Here is a 17,668-nt window from a genome sequence, read left to right as displayed (position 1 = left end):
GAAGAAAGATAGGGAAAGCTACTGCTTCACACACTTTACTTCTGCAACTTGTTCAAAGGCATTTTATTTCATTATCTTAGTGTAAAGCTTAGAAGGCTATACTAGTATTTTCTTAAGACTACTTTAGACCTGAATAATAAAAGATATATAAACATGTGATTTATATTTGTTTCTGAATAAATACTTCCACAATATCCATCTCAGTCATGGAAATTTGGTTCCAGATGAGGATGTTACCTAAAAAGCATCAAATCAAATAGTTGAACAGGACAATGCACTTATTCATATGTAAAAATGCATTTATAGGGAAGGACAGAAAGTCTAGTTAAATAAGTGTGTTTTCTATGTGTGTGTGTATAATAAATATACACATTTAAAGATAACATAACTATAATACTCCCACTCATTCTTCTTAAAAGTGTGAAGCCAGGCGTAATCAACATCTGTTGCAATACCAGATTATCATTTACTAGAAAAGCATGAAGAACAACTCTCCTAGTAAATATGAATATTTTGATTAGCACATGTTCTGCCCATCTGCTGAAATCTTAAAGCAAATTGAAACATGATAAGTAAATATTTTTCAAGCTACTCATGCAGTTTTTGCCATCATTAAGAGGTTCCACTTGAATTAACTAGTCTTCTCTTCTATCTATTTTAAATGACAGTGATGTGCAGAATATGTTTCATCTCAATATTTGACTCATGTCTATAGAGAAAATGCTATCAAGCAATTTACCCAAATAAATTCAGAAATGACCAATGACATCATTTTTAAATTTACAAAAATATTTCTAAGAGACTGAATTCAACTGGCATGACCAACTGAGAAAGCACATTTTGAGGAACCTAAAGTAATGCCTTCCTTAATCACTTACAGCTGCTTGTAATTGTATCTGGTGTGATATTGCTTTGTTCCATCAGTATATGTTGACTTTTTGGTGTTACTTCTTACCTTTTATTGTTAGAACTTCAAGAAAGATGAATATCCCAGGATGTGTGTTTACACTACACACACAGAAATTTCTCTAAGACAAAATATCAGATTCAGATCCACTATCAGGAAAGGAGATCTGACTTGTATTTCTGTAGCAAATTTTGTTATAAAATGAAATTTTGTTGTAAAACTCCATGCATTCGTTCTCAAAAATAAATTCTGAGTACCATTTATATTATATTTTGACTTAGAATTATGCTATGGAAGAGCTATACTAAAAACTTTTACCTCTGGGTAAAAAGAGATGTTTTGTTTTACAAATTCTACACTAAAGAAATAATGGACACCAATCTACTTGCATTAATTCTTAAAACATCTGCATTTTGAAAACAGTAGTATTCAAATGGCATTATCATAAAAGTTTTACAATTTTTATAGAAAGATTTGAAATCTAGATGCACAGTTGAAAGCTTGTAAATGTTAACTTACATGATCAATCAGTTCACGAACCATTCCATTCCACTGTCCGCTGGCATCTTCTTGGGCTCCATATTTCCCGTCCTCCACGAGCCTAATCTCATAGGAAAATCCAAGGATAGTAGACAGCTCCCTGAGGAGGTCAATGCAATAACCTTCAAAGCGATCATTTCCGTACAAGGGTTTGTCAGACTTCTTGAACATAACATACGGCTCTTCCTGTAAGAGTTAAGAAGGCAGAATAGATAATGAGTGCCCCCACACCTTTATTCTCATTTTAGCCTTTAGCAGTAGGCACTCAGGTGCTTACATAGACATAGACTCATGACATCACTCATTGTACAAAAAGATAATATGAAAACTAGAATCCTTTTGGCTTTGGCTATGTGTGTCTAAAGTCTTCCTATATTTTCAAAGATTCCTTTTTTTTTTTATGAAAAAATTACACTCTAAACACGGTAGACCCGTGTTCAAGGAATGCATATACACAAAATTTAAGTGTGCTCCTTAACTCATTGCATTATATAGTAATATAAAATGTATTGTTTGCATGGACAGTGTAAGCCTTTTAAAATGCAGAAACAATGTACGTTGGCAACTGAAAAAATTCATTAAAACTACAAACATCAATCAAATATTTTAAGTACTAGATTTTATATTTTTATTTATAGAAGTACTTAAACTTTTTTCTCAATGTTTTGTCAGGCAAAGTGTAAAAATACCCACAGAGGAAGGAAAAAAGTGAGTGAAAGCACCTACTTCTCTATTGCCTCAAGTTATAGGCTGCCATTTACAAGACTTGAGCAAAACCTGAAAATGTTTACTCTAAAAGTAAATTCTATGATAGACATCCCATGAAAACCCAATTAAATTTAAGCATTTATCTTCTATTCTAAATCAAATTCCAATGTAATATTTTTTCACATTAAGTGGTGTGCAAACAGCAAAAAAATTAAAATGATTGGCAGAATAAACATAATTATAGGAAGAAAATTTACATTTATCAAAACAGTATTTTTGCATCTGCTTCTCAGTATAGGATGACCTTTCTCAAATAAAAAATTAAAGGGAAAAATACAAAAAAAACAGTTGGTAGCTTTCCACTACAATCTGGAACCAGTATTCAAGCTGTGTTTGTTAGGTTAAATATGCAACTCGGTCTTTGCTCACTTTGGGGAGAGACTCTTTTCGTTTTTTTGTAATTAAAAACAAAAAGAACCAAGTAAGATAAGACAAATAACAGCATATTCAATCATTGCACCAAACACAAGACTCAGTGAATAACCAGATAAACTCTCCAGGGCAACTTAAGGAAATCCTTACAGTCCTAAATCCCCACATCAGCACTCAGTGGAGTTAAAGGCACCTCATTCCAGAGGCACCTGACAGCTTTAATAATGCAATCTTCTGCCTTGAGTTTTCCCATGATTTAAACATTATATCCACACAAAACTGGAACTTTAGTACATAAGATTTTACTCAAATGAAATGGAGAATGCAGGGAAGAATCTTGTCCTTAAAAGAACTGTTATTTACTCCTGTTGAAATTGGTAAGGTTACGGCCATATTTTCAAAAAGTCCATCACTTTGGATCTTCATACAATTAGGAAGGAACAAACATGAAATTAATTGTCCAGCCAAACTACTAGGATGTTTTGACAGAAATTTCTCAAACAACAGATAAACATATGACTCCAGAAGAGCTCTTCAAGATACAGTACTGAAAAAAACAAAGACCTAGCAGAAAACATGAAAGTTGAAAGCAATTTAAATTACAAGGATCCTTGAATAATTCTTGAGAAGAAGAGATGGTATCAGAGCAAAAACTATGTGTGAAAATAGTTGTAAATAAACTTGGGAAATTTATATTAAATATCTCCAAGAAAACAACCCTAAGGAAAACAAATTTTTCAGATGAAATGACAATTTCTTAAAGAATGCACACCACTGGTGAAGCAGAAGCTATGCTAAGACAAACTCAGTGTGTTTTTTGTTTTTGGTTTTTTTTCTGGGATACCAGCAGTTTTCTTCACATTAACTAGTATGATTTGGATTTGTCCTCAAATCAGTGTTACAACACAGGAATATTTTAATTACTGCTGAGCAGCGCTTACAGTGTCATGGCCTGTTCTGTAGGCATGAAGGAACTCCAATGTTTCTTGGAATGCTCATGTGCACAGATACAAGATATTTGCTATCAGAGTGGTTCAGATATTTATAATCTTACAGACACGCCAATCTCTGAAATCTTGGCAAGATTCTTGACAACGTTTTTGTCTCTCTCCTCCATTCCAAGCAATCCTGAGTTATCTGGGACAGAATTTAAATATCTGCATTATCAGGGAGGATGTATAAATTATCAATTTTTTCTTTTAATTCTCCTTTGCTTAATAAGCACAACAGGGTTTGCTTCATTGAGCATTTCAGCTCATTGATAAATTCCTAGATGTTTTTCTGTCAGATCATTATAGAAATTCTTAGACATTCTATCTGTTCTGTTGATGTTTTTTTCTATTTTCTTAAGGAAAAATAAAAAATCATGCAACTCATATGCTCCAGCCCCATATTCATTTATATTCTTTACTTGGGCCAGCTTGGATAAGGGCTACAGTAGTATCTGTACTAATGTTTAATGATTCTCAACTTTTGCTGAGAAGACTGATCAATAAGCTATTAATACTCTCTTAATGCTTTTCCAATACTACATTAAGTAATTTCTTACTGGTACTTGCTACTTTTTCTTATAGTCTTCTACTGTACAAGACTTTTTTTTTTTCTCTTCAGACTTTTTACTTGCTATCTAAAGTGATTTCTAACTTAACTTGAGCAGGTTTGGTGTTGGCAGCTTCATCTGTAATAGCTCTTATTAATCCCATCGTTTTCTCTAGTTTGCTTTTTTCCCAAGGAATACACATTCTAAATACTGAACATGACATTCAGCTACTCTGGACAAGTGCATGCAAAGGGTTCTATGTGCTTTATTGGCTTATGCTTTAAATTTGTAGAATGGGCTAATGTAAAACTGGTTGCTAAACATACTCTCAGGAAAGTCTCTGTGCTCTAAATGTGCAATCACCATTGCTTCTTGGTAGATAGTTTCTTCCACGAAAATCTTTCTCTAGGACAATTATCATTAATTAGGCAGGCAGAGTTTTTAAACTGAGTGATATGTAGATTGGCAGTTGCTTTATATATACTTTAACATTGTTCACAATTTTTTCCTTAAGTTCATGACAGCCTGACCCTTAAAATTACTAGACATACTTGAAATCTTCTAAACAGTTTCAATAGAAATTAAGTCTTTCAACTGGATCTCCTCAGGAAAACAGGGAAACACCTTTCATTGGCACTTTTATTACTGTTTGGATGACATGAGTAGCTTGAAACAAAAAGTCACTGCATAAGCACTGACTATAGACTCCAGAATGAATCCTCAGGAAGAGACAACATTTCCAGAAAACATCGATACATTAAATTAACAAGTAAGCTTGTTACAAAATTTTAAGATCAAAGTCTGTGGGATTGCATTTTATGGAAATGGTTTGCTCTGGCTCACCCTTGGAAAATGTATGGTTTATCCCCAGTCTGTACCCTCCCTGCAGTATCCTGTATCTGTAACCTCATTGGCTGGAGAATGTTACCGCGCCCCTTTGAACCTCTGTGATAAGAATGCTAAGGCAGAAGGCTCTGCCCCCCCCCCCTCTTGCCCCTCTTCCCCTGGAGGCGTTCGGACGCTCCTCTTTCCTCTCCCCCCCTTCCCCCTCCCCCCTTCCCCTCTCCCTCAGTGAATAAACCCTCACCTCATCAGCACCCCACCGGCGTCTGAGTCTCCTTGCCTGCAAGCCCGGGAACACCACGACCCCAAAAGACCCCAGGGGTCTCCGGGGGGCACTCCCCGGGGACCCCCCTTAAATTTAAACAACAGATGACGCACCAACGTCGGGCAACAGCATCAGCGACCCTGAGACAAGATGGACCATGGTAACTCCGTTTCAGTGCCGTCTCCGGTGGAGCGGCCGTTCTGGGCCATCGCGGCCCGGGGCGGCCCCTCCCCCACCGCGCAGAGACCTCGTGAGCCACCACGCGGCTGTCCCACCACCGCCGACCAGCCCGGCGCGGGCCCGGGTCCCGGCCCGCCTCGGCGCTGCGCGGGCCGCGCAGCCCCGCCGGGTGGCGCGGCGTGGGGCCGGCGCGGCTCCGCCACGGCGAGGCTCCAGCGTGAGCCCCGGCGCGGCGGGCCCGCCTCGGCTCGGCGGCGCGGCCCCGGCCCCGGCCCGCCTCGGCTCGGCGGCGCGGCCCCGGCCCGCCTCGGCTCGGCGGCGCGGGCTGCGCGGCAGCGGCGCGGCACCCTCAGGCCCGCGGCAGCCGCGGCGCGGGCGGCGAACCGGCGGCGGAGCGGCCCCGGTCCGGCGCGGCCCCGGCGGCGGAGCGGCCCCGGCGGCGGAGCGGCTCCGGCCCGGCGCGGCCGCGGCGCGGGGCAGTCCCGGCGCGAGCCAACACATGGCCCCAGCCCCGCCGCAGCACGCGCGGGCCCCAGCACCGGGAGAAGCCGCGCGGACAAGCGGCCCTCCCCCCGCCCGGCAACAGCGGGGAAGCAGCCCTGGACAGCAGCGAAAGGAACTCAGCCAGACGGCCATCAGAGAAGGAAAAAGCAGTCTTCAGTTGTGCCCAAGCCCCGCACCTTCCAAAACTCGGTTTTGTAAATTGTGTAACCTCCTTCCTTACCCTTACCCCCTCCTCCCCTCGCTGCTCCTTCTCCCTAACCCCCTTTCCCTTAACAAACCCCCGAGAGTTAACCCTTTCCTGCTAAACCCGGCACGGCATGGCTGACACCACGTGCTGCGCTGTGACCACATGGCCACCATGGCCACGTGCTCTCAGTCCCATCTTCCGCTTTCCAAGTCCCACAAGGTAAACGCTAAGAAACCAAACCCCAAAGCTAAAGTGAATTTGTAATACCAGTTTTACAGCCTTGTATAATTGTTAATGCTACTTCGATTCCCTTTCCCTGTTTTTCTGCCCCTGTCCCTTGCTGTTCTGGCCAAACAGCAGGGTGTCCCAAACCCCTCCATTTCCTTCCCATCCCCATGAAGTAGTTTTACAATTATGCCTTTCTAGTTTTGTGTGTGTTCATATTGCAGATTCCCCTGTTTTCTAATTTAGAAAGCAGAGGCCTTTTCAGGTCACAAGTGTGGATCCAAGGGAAGCAGTTTTTGAATTGTCTTCTTGTAAGGCGCGATTCAGTAGTGTAGACTATTGAATCTGTAACGCTTTTGGGTTTATGCTGTCCTCAGTTAGTTCTGAGGGTGATTGATAACCTAAATTGGTGTCTGAGAAAGTATTTGACGGTTTTTGTAGTTTTTTTCTTTTGTTTTTCTTTTGATGACCTAAAACTGGGGGTCTTTTGTTTTAGTTGAACCAGTTGGAAAGTGAAAGGAGTGATTTGGCTCAGATCCGTGAGTGTCGGTGACTTGCTGTTCAGGCCTTACGGGAATTCCGTGACAGATCAATGGCAGCTTGAGTTGATTTAAATTCCTCACTGCCCCTGCCCGGCCCCAATGGGGGAACTGCAGCAGGCCACCTGGAGAATCTGAAGCCGTGTGTGGAGCCCGGGGAACTCCACGTGTTTTCCTGTCCCTAGAGTGGGAGCATAGTCAGCGCCTCAGCCTAAACTGGGGGCTGTGGTGGTCTGAAAAGCCAGTTGGAAAAGACTAGACACTATTAGGCCAGTCACACTGGAAAGGCTCAAACAAATTTGTTAACTTGTTTCAAATCTTGCAATATAAACTCACATAACCCGTCTACTGCAATTACAAGGTCAGATCAACTGTTCACCTTATAACATAATCCTTACTGCAATTGTATTTAGTTTCATGCTGCAAAACTGTGTAATTACTGTTTCATTTTTTAAATTGTTAATTGTCATATGTCATATTTCTCTTCTCACATTTTAAAGAAAAAAAGGGTGACTTGTGGGATTGCATTTTATGGAAATGGTTTGCTCTGGCTCACCCTTGGAAAATGTATGGTTTATCCCCAGTCTGTACCCTCCCTGCAGTATCCTGTATCTGTAACCTCATTGGCTGGAGAATGTTACCGCGCCCCTTTGAACCTCTGTGATAAGAATGCCAAGGCAGAAGGCTCTGCCCCTCTTGCCCCTTGCCCCTCTTCCCCTGGAGGCGTTCGGACGCTCCTCTTTCCTCTCCCCCCCTTCCCCCTCCCCCCTTCCCCTCTCCCTCAGTGAATAAACCCTCACCTCATCAGCATCCCACCGGCGTCTGAGTCTCCTTGCCTGCAAGCCCGGGAACACCACGACCCCAAAAGACCCCGGGGGTCTCCGGGGGGCACTCCCCGGGGACCCCCCATAAATTTAAACAACAACAAAAGTCATCATTTAATGTTTCATAAGATGAAAATAGCTTCAGTGAAGGGGGATATCTTCACAGAAGAGCCCCCATCCCAAGCCAGATAAACACTAAAAGTGAGAATGCAACAAATCATTTTTCTGAGAAAATTTACTGAAAAGTAAACATAGCCAAAATACTGAAAATAAAAGTATGACTACAAGGACAGTGGAATCACAGGTAGATTAAAAACTATATCTGCAAATAGAAGATAAGTCTTTGAAAAGTAATTAATATTGTAACTTTATAGACTGGTGTTAGTTTTAAAAATGTACAGCTAATGATTAAATGAAAGCACATTTATTCTAAAAAACAATTTTCTGCAACCTGCTCTTTTTCTTTTCAGATTTGAACAATAAATATTTACTTGAATTATTCCAGTGAGTTATATTGTATTTCAACTACAAAGATATTACTAGAAATTACAAGTTTTAGATTTCAAATTTTTATTTTTTATATATATTACTCAAATATATAAACTTTTCCTTAATAATTTCAACATGGAATAAAATTTTTTTTTAAGAATCTAGAAATTATTACTATCAGTATTGAGAAAAGAAAAATAAATAAAAACAATAATAATAAAAAATAAACAAAAAGAAAGTGGAAGCCCTAATGATGAAAAAGGGAAAACCATTTGAAAATTTGCCACTATTAGAACAGAGATTTTAATTATTAGCTTCTGTTCACCAGGAATTAAGGTTTTCACAGTAGACCGTCAAAATTCTAGTGGGAGAGGTGAAACAATCCACCAGTTACTAACCATCAAGACAATTGATTGGTGACCCATCTTCAAAAGCATGACAGGTAAATTTAGTCTTTTAACATTCTTTTAATGTATATTAATTTAAAATTTGGTCATTGAAAACTCATGTTTGGGTATGCAAGAGAAAAGGGAGAGAAATTATGCACTACCCATTTGAGAAAGCAGCATGTATCAATAAAATACAAGGTGGGAATATTATACCTTGAACTACATAAAATTGTTTTAAAATTTATTACAAATATTCTATCTAATTCCTTCTAATTCTATTCCTATTTCAAACCAATTTTTTAAGGGAAGTACAATAAAAAAGGTAATTTCACTTTTCAAATGCGAAGTAACAAAAAACTACTAAATTTGAGAACATCACACACCTTTCATAACTTTCACACATTTCACAGAAAAATTAAACTTGACAACTGTGAGCTTTTCTGAGCTTTGATGTAAGCAGACACAGAAAAGTACATAAAAGCTACACAGGAAAGGAAACAAGCATTTATTACAGCAGAACAGGGCAAATGAACTAGTATGATAATATGTACAGGCTGGTATGAAATTAGCATTAAAAAACCCCTAAGAACCATGCATATACCTTTATAAACATGGAAACTGAATTCCAAAGTTAAAGCTCTTTCAGACTGGAAGTAGAATATATACAAGAGCAAAAATATTTAGATACTTACATCTAAAGTCTAAAGAAAAGAGAGGTTTCAGAGTTCTGGTAGGAATCAATTTAGGACAATCAAATAATAAGAAATCCTTATTACTGAAACTGAAAATCTATTTTTTGAATGTTTTTTGTTTAGTTTGGTTTTCCTAAATGCAGAATATTCATAAAGTAGACTTTTTAAATGAAAAAGAAATTCTGAAGTTTCAATGCAGGTGGTTTCAAAATAAAATAAAGCAATAGTATCAAAAAGATTGATATATCCAAAGCCATGGTTATAAAAGATAAAAACACCATACTTATTATCTTTCAAATGTTTCCCCCTCTTCTCTAAAAAGGCCTGACTATCTCTCCAGTGGCCATGTTCAGTTGGTGTTTGGGGCTGCTATGGGATCAGAACTTGGAAACCAGACACATTTCTGCCCAAGATCTACAATTAGGTAGATGTCTTAGACAGGATGAAGTCCTGAGAAACCCTGTCCCTTTCCAGAACAGAGCACTGAATTGTTGAGAAACCAAGGAATAATCTTTCAGCTAGCTACCTGCAAAATGCATTATGAAGAATTCAAGACAAAAAGGAGCACATAGGTCTGTCCTTATTTAAAGTAGATGAATTTATGAATCAGTTTATAATTTTTTCCCATCAATATATTTTCTTCTTCCAGAGATTCAGCCACCACTGAAAATGCAGGGTATACTTATTCACAGCTGTAAAAGATCTTAATGACTGCAAAATATAGAAGGAAAAATATATTGCTCTGAATTTTAGAAAGATAATTTAAAAAGAAAAAGAAAGACTGGGATATTTAAATGCAAAGTGAGCATTAAAGAAAACGACAGAGAAAAATTATTAAGGCTCCACAGCTGGCTGTATACTATAGATTATTGTAGGGTATTCTTAAAGTGAAAAAAACATTATAGAAAAACCTTATGAACAGCTTAAATGATAGAATTGACTTTCCTTTTTTCATTTAAGCTAGATTTTGAAGACTCAAAAAGGAGAGAAAAGGAAGCTGATGATGAAGTAGGTACTTTTCTAGGAGCTTTAGCATTTTATATGGTTCCCTTGCATTGCTACAAAATGAATATTCAGTAATATGCTTTCTGTCCAACAGAAATGTATTTTTTAAGCACAAAAAAGATAGAACTACCAAATTAAGCAGTACATGTGTTTCTGCACCAAAAATGGTTTGACTCCTTTTCACTATTCCAAGTACAGCTCTTCCACTTTGTACCACTTCTTCTGAGTACCATTCTTCATAGCTGAATAGAGTAACTGCAATTACCAAATTTTTTACTAAACAATAACTGAAGTAGAAAAGGCACCTACAAGTGAGCAACTTGTAACACCAAGTCCTCTTTTATTTTTTTAATTGTATTATTTAGATACCAGCAAAGAGGATGGATATTTATAAAAGATCACTAACTGAAAGTTAACTCTTAAGAGAATGGTACCCTTGACTACAGAAAGCAGCTTTTCTCTAAAATCTCAGGAGTCTTCTTTTCTGAGTTTTACTAGATTAAAATCAGTGCTCATAGGCAGCAGTGCTATTTACATTTGTGCAATTTACCATTTCTTCATAGCTAATTATTTCAGCCACAGTCATGCTAGTATCACTACATAAAAAGCAATGTGATACTTAAAGTATATTAACTCAAACCTCATCCACAGACAGACATTAAAACACAAACAAACTTGAAACACCCTAAGTTATTGAGTGTTTCTTTTGCAGTCTTGCAGGGATTGATCCTTGTCTCAGTATTGTTATCACTGATCTGAAATCAAGCATACAATGATGGCTCTTGAAGAGTCTTGAACAACAAAGGCTGGTTCATTACTGAGTAACAAAGGGAACAGGTCACTGATAGAGACAGGACTAGATTCTGTAAAGCAGTAATTCTACCAGCAATTAGATTCACATAAATTAAAGTTAGATATCCATGAAAAGCGTCAAGAAAAATCCTAGGCAGGATTTCTGGGTACAAAGCAACAGCAGTATATGGAGCTTCGGAATCAATTGGAATGATTGAAATTTAAAATTTACTTGATAATGCAGTATTTTTTACATGTAGGAAACTTGTGAAAGTCAGTGGAAAGAAAATTGACAGATTAATACTCTAGAAGATATGCTTTTACTGTAAGAGAATATATGACATTTAATTACATTTCATTAAAATAAAGAAACAAGAGATTATAAATTTATAAACTAAACTATAATTATAACATACTGTTACTATAATTAAACAGTAAAAGAGAAAGTTGTGGTAAATCTGTTCTGGCTTTATCATAACAAGAAATTACACTGCAAGTGAGTCAGCCATGTTCCATTTTATATATCTGGTATGCATTTTCAATTAAGTGAAATAAATGAAAAGAAGATTTTAAGAAGATTTTCTATCACTTGTAAACAGTTCGTGTAAGTAATGAGAAGGTTACACACTGGATGAAATTATATGACTTATGTTACATAAAAGGTTAAAAGCACACTGGCATTTGTGTCTATGAATGTGTAAAAATTCATTCTAGTTTGAAATGTCATCATAAATGTTGGTAGGTAAAATCTTAATAAAGTATACAACTGCCAGGAAGTGGATTTTTTTTTTAATCTGCAAATTCATTATAATGATGGTAGCAGAGAAACTTCTGGAAAGTTTTAAATTTACATTGAAATTAAAATTACTGTTTCAAAATTACTGCTAGGAAATAAATGAATACTTCTTTTTACATAAATAAATGTATCTAATTATAAGTAAAAAATATCTCATTCACTGCTGTAAATTTACCAACAGTGAAAATAAAAGTTACTCAAATTGTTTCTTCTGCTCTAGTTCAAAGGACAAATCAATTAAATTATCTGTATGACTAAAAATTTCATCTCAATAACAGAGTACTAATGATGTTAAATAAGTGTTAAACACTTCGTACTTTCTTTTGAGGTGTTAGAGCTGCAAACAAAAGCAAGAAATTTTTGCTGGCTAAAATCATCAGGCTAGCAGACAAAATCCATTTTTTAGGTAATTATCTTTTGTCCTTTCAAATGGCACTGAAAAAAGCAGCTTTGTAAAGAAGAAAACATTTTAGTAAATAATAAGAAAAATTACTAATCAAATAACAGAACTCCAGAATTGGAATAACTTGCTCACAATTAAGAGTAAACATCCACGACTACCTTATCAACTGGAGTTCATTCATGACATCATAAATTCCAAGTAATTCTAAGTTAATTCTAAGTAATGCTAACGCACCCTTCAGACTGTTCATTACTATTGCAATTGGCGTGTCCCATTCTGTCAGTTTTTCTGCATAACTATTTCAAGAAAAGCCAATACAATTGCTTACCAAGATGGTAGTAACAATTAAAGAGCGATTGGACAGGGAATCTGTGATGTTTGATGGTTTCCCTTTCTGGTTCTCTGTCATGTTAAGGCCGCTCAATGGATCCCAAGTTCCAACCTATAAAACAGTAAATTACTGTGTAAATCGCCCACGAGTTACATTTCAGCATCTAGAAAAACTTTAAGTAAAAACAGATTGCTGCAGGGGAAAAAGATTTGATTGCTAACAGTTATTACTAAATTTTCTACATTTTTCTCTGTCAATACCTTCAAAGTCTACTTATTTAAAATATAATTAACAATATCTCAAATTATGTTTTGTGTAGTGTGACATTAGGTGTAAAAATGATATAAAGAATATCTAAATCTACTCTTACTACTTAATTTTCCATGTCTCAACATAAACCACATCTCAAGATAACAGGCAGAAATTCATTTGCAGAGCAGAGAGCATTGTCTCTACAAAAGGATTTACCCTTTTCTGTGATCAGAGAGAACAGCAGGACAAAATATCTTTTTGGGAAAAAGGAATGGAGAAGACAGAAACTTAAGTGCAATAACTTAATTCATTTACAGATAAATCTTCCACACATGAGTATTTTGACATTTTATACTTTGAAATAAAGTCTATATGATTTTTATCTAAGTAAGAACACCCAAGGTTGTGCTTCAAGGTTCAAGTCAAGGACAGACTTACATACTAAGTAGTAAGTAAAGAGACTTATCTGTAATTTATCTGCATTTTCATCTCTATACAACTAAAATGGTAATTTTAACTATCCATTTTAGAAATCAGAATTTTTATAATACAAGGAAATACAAGTATTTTATAATACAAGGTAAAGATACTTTAAAACTAAACCCAGACAAAAATTTAAAAAAATCCGTAAGGATTCATGGCAAACATATATATGTAGGTATATAAACACACCTAAATTTTAAATTGTCTTTTCAACTCAGTCCTGAGAGATTGTTTGTATACTTTTAAGTGATCTGTTGCCACAGGGCTGTAAAGTAAGTTTAGGATGCAATGTAGTGTGGATAAAAAGAGTTCCATTTCTAAAACTGAGATTACAGCAGAGCATGAACCAGTGGAGCCTGTAATAAAGAAAATACAAATCTGAACTCTTTTTCTACAATTTTCTGTTCCACAGGATTAAATATTTTGTCTGTCTTCCTTGCTTAACCCTCAGTTCCAAGAAGTCACTCTTTTGAACTTGGCCATTCAGTACCTCATAAACTGATCAAAGAATCTCAAAGGGAAGAAAGAATATGTGTGTCTCAGAAACACAATTGGAAAATAATATCTAACACATCATTTCAAAGTATTGAAATCAAGCCTTGCTACCAAAAAACCTCACTTTCATTTACTGTTTTAATACAATTTGACTTGATAAATTGAAAGGCTTTCAGAAAACACAAAATGTTCAGCCTTGAAGCTTGGTCACAATCAAGAAATTCCGAAAGGGTTGCTCACATTTAATTGCAGTGTTCTGCTAATTATGACAATCAAAGTGCTTGCTTTACTTCAAAGACCAAACTACAGTAGAATAATGAGGAATGACAAAGACCAGAACTTGAGCCTGTTTCTGAATAACTGAAGCTGAACTAATTTCCTCTATGAGATGTAACTTCAGGTACACAAGTAGCACAAAAATTTCAGAGGAAACACCACCATCTTATATGATCAATTTTCAAATCCTAAATTTATTAAATAATTTGCTTAGCTCAAATTCATGTTTATAATTCAAATTTATATTGGCAAAAGGTAAGACATTGCTAACTAAAATACTTCCTCTCCTACTTTTTAACATAGTCACAACCACAAGCAAAAGAATATTAACTGCTGGAATTTGGATTTATCTAACTAGAGACTTAACATACTGCAGACCTATAACAATTATCAACAGAATTACTTTGAAAAGAAACTTCTGTCTTGATAAATTGATGCATTGATTTTCTAAATTAGGTTGATTGTTCTTTTGCGGCTGCTTTTGTTAACCAAAAATCTAAGAAATGGACCAAAAGTCAGAGGTTTAAAATTAGACTTTCTTTGGGTTATCTTTGTTGATGAGCTCAAACCCAACAATTTGCACAACAGGTTATTATATGCTACTGATATGTTTAGCTCTCAAATCACACAAATATATTTTCAAAGCTGCTTCTTACAGAAAACTTGTGCAAATACAATGCAGCGAGTTAATGATTTTCTATTTGTTTCAGCAAAGCGTTTTAATTTTTAAGTAGTTTTTTGAACTGAACAGAATTACCAATGTGTTTTTACTAGAAAGGTTTGAATCCCAGAAGTGTAGAAAAAGCACAATTTTTATTGTATATTTGCTTTAAACAAACTTACAAATTTTCTTGAAAAGTGAAACAAGTATTCATTTATACACTTTAGGGAGAATGTTCACACAGTAAATATATTATAAATGTTGGCTATATTGTCAAGCCCTCAATCTCCTATTATTCTTTCCAATTCCCCTAAATGGCTAAACTACTCTGAAGTGACCATGCCAATCTGAATATTTTAATACTTATTATCCAAAGTACAGGATCTAAACCAGGTGTCCCCATGAACATGTGCTCCACAATGAGACAAAGAAAAGTGATAGAGAGAATCAGCTTAGGCAAGAATCGGCTTATTTAAGTTGAAACCATTCCAAGAGCTACATTCATCATTGAATATCAGAGTATTCTGTAACAGTAATTTCAGTGGTCCTCAAGGACATGGAATACAATTTGCCAAATTCACGTGAATGGTTGAAAACTTTCATCCAAACTTCCACATATTTGTCTTCTAGGCAGCTATTAGGTTGCTGCAGTCCCTCAAAATTAGATATTCCCACCCAGCTGGACATCTCCACCCCAAATCACTTTGTAGCTCTGCAGGCTAAGGAGGCCTTGGCTCTGTATAAGAACTGCTCAGCAATTGCTGAACCATTCCTGTGTTACCAACACTGTTTTCAGCTCAAATCCAAATCACAGCCCCATACAAGCTTATAGAAAGAATTTAACTCTGTCCTGGCCAGAACTATCAAAATATTTCACAATCCCTCCCTCATAAAAAGAAGTACTGTACACTCTCAAAACTTAATATTTGCTGAGTTTATATATGCTCTAGAGCACTTTACTGAGATTCAGTCTCATGAGATGCTAGTCACACAACTTCAGTAACCTTCTTACTTCAGCATGTTTGAAAAGTGATTTATCTTCATGAATAGATAAGTATACTTTCAAGTGCTATTCTTTTTGATTTTTCTTCAACGTTCTCCTGAGAAAATTAACATTATGTTTGCTCTGAGTCAATCAAAATTGTGAATATGACTCACAGTGAAGTGCCACAAGCATTGTGTTAGGAAGGATCATTGCCTTTCTGCAGTGCTACCCACTGACTAAGCAGCAAGAAGCAGAGCCATGTTCAACTTTCAAAGAGTTGCAAATCTATCTATACCTTCTTTATTTACTTTTGTGGAATACTTAGTATTAGTGGTGATTACACCAAAGAAATAATTATACTCCATTAAGAATCATAATGTTTCTTCATATTTCTGTATTTGCCATTTGCAAACTGATTAATTTATTTTACTTTCTTCAGTAATATTAATATTCATGCCTTCTTTGCCAATATAACATTAATAACAATACTTCAATACTTCTGGATCCCACAGATTTACTGTCTTCTTTTTTTTTTTTTCTTCTCTTACAAAACCTGTTTTTTATGCTATTTACTTTTTTTCCTAGATCATTATTAAAGATACAAAATAGAACAAGTTCTTACATTGATATGCTAAACAATGAATTATAACTAATTTTGTGTCATTTATGTTCATCCTATGTGAAGGTTTCTCAGCAAGGCTTCAAGCCAGTTGTAACATCTCTTATTCAGGATATATGATTCTTCTCCTGTGACAAATTTCCACATCAAAATATTAAATGCAGGTATTTGTTATCTCCTTGAAGTATAAAATAATTTTCCTCACAATGCAGCCTCAGTATAAAGACTGATTGACTGCAATTTAAATTATCGTTTATTATATTGGAGTGTCACAGTTTTGGATTGTCACTGTGCTTAATCATGAATAGAGTTTCGGTCTGTCCAAAGTGACTGTAATAAGATTTTGTGGTATATTATATTAGCAGCACTCCAATCATCTCTTAATTTTGTCATTTTCATCTTACAAGGACCTATAATTTTTGGCAGACATGAAATTTTATTTGGAAACACATACTTCTTATTGACTGATGCCTGATTATCACCTCTCATTCAAGAGTTTCAGGAACAAGTATTTTACGTGAAATCTGGGATCGCGCACAACATTTTTTTTAAAATCAGTGAGGAATTGTTCTGTTGTCACTGACTTTACCAGTCATTGAACATATAACACATGATTCAGGTAATTTCCCATTTATACTGGGTATATGTCGTGGTTGGGGGGGGAGGTGAATTCCTCCAGGGGGATGTGGGCAGTCCAATCAGTGATCAGCTTTTCTGCTGGCACCTGGGTTGGTCACTCAGAGGTTTGGACACGCCTCTGAGGACACAAAGAGTTAAAAGCAGGAGTCTGAGGGGCTCGGCCTCTTTTCGGATCCGGGTTTTCAGCAGAGAGACATCTCTAGTCTCCTTCCCCCGCCTGGCCACGAGGCTGGGTGGGGGAGGGGAAACACGTGGTTGGCTCAGGTAAGCCGGAGCCCCCCCGGGGGGGGGGGGGAGAAGGGACAGAACTGGAACTGAGCTGCCCCGTCCAGGATGGAGGGGTGGAAAACTGTGGAAGTGCCTTCTGTGTGTGCTCACCCCCCTCCTCCCCCCCAAACTCCGGGAGAAGGTGCCCAGCCACGTGGGGGTTGCCCAGCCTGGGAATGCCTCCGCCTGCAGCACCCTGCCGAGAAGAAACTGTTAACCCTTGCTTGGCAGAAAGAAACTTTTCTTAGACATTGATTCTCATGACTGGTGGTTTTCAGAGAGAGGGAAGCGGCCAGGGACCGAGATGATAAAGCATGATTGGAAGGAACTCGATGGAAGAATGAGAGGAGTAGCCTTGGAGCTGGACTTTTCTTGCATAATGTCAGCCATGGACTGAACT

The 17,668-nt window shown here is 37.1% G+C and overlaps 1 protein-coding gene across 1 annotated transcript in view; it reads right to left on the bottom strand.

Moving 5' to 3' along the window:
• GRIK2 (glutamate ionotropic receptor kainate type subunit 2) overlaps window positions 1-17,668 on the bottom strand; it is a 249,350-nt gene that overhangs the window by 149,607 nt on the left and 82,075 nt on the right. The window contains exons 8-9 of the mRNA XM_063389712.1: window positions 12,589-12,702; window positions 1,427-1,633 (exon numbers count right to left, since the gene is read on the bottom strand). Coding sequence (XP_063245782.1) covers window positions 1,427-1,633; window positions 12,589-12,702 — 321 coding nt within the window. The remainder of the gene's footprint in view (window positions 1-1,426; window positions 1,634-12,588; window positions 12,703-17,668) is intronic.

The sequence above is a fragment of the Prinia subflava genome, chromosome 2 (genome assembly GCF_021018805.1).
Source record: "Prinia subflava isolate CZ2003 ecotype Zambia chromosome 2, Cam_Psub_1.2, whole genome shotgun sequence".
Classification (NCBI taxonomy): domain Eukaryota; kingdom Metazoa; phylum Chordata; class Aves; order Passeriformes; family Cisticolidae; genus Prinia; species Prinia subflava.
This window is presented reverse-complemented; position numbering and strand designations above follow the sequence as displayed.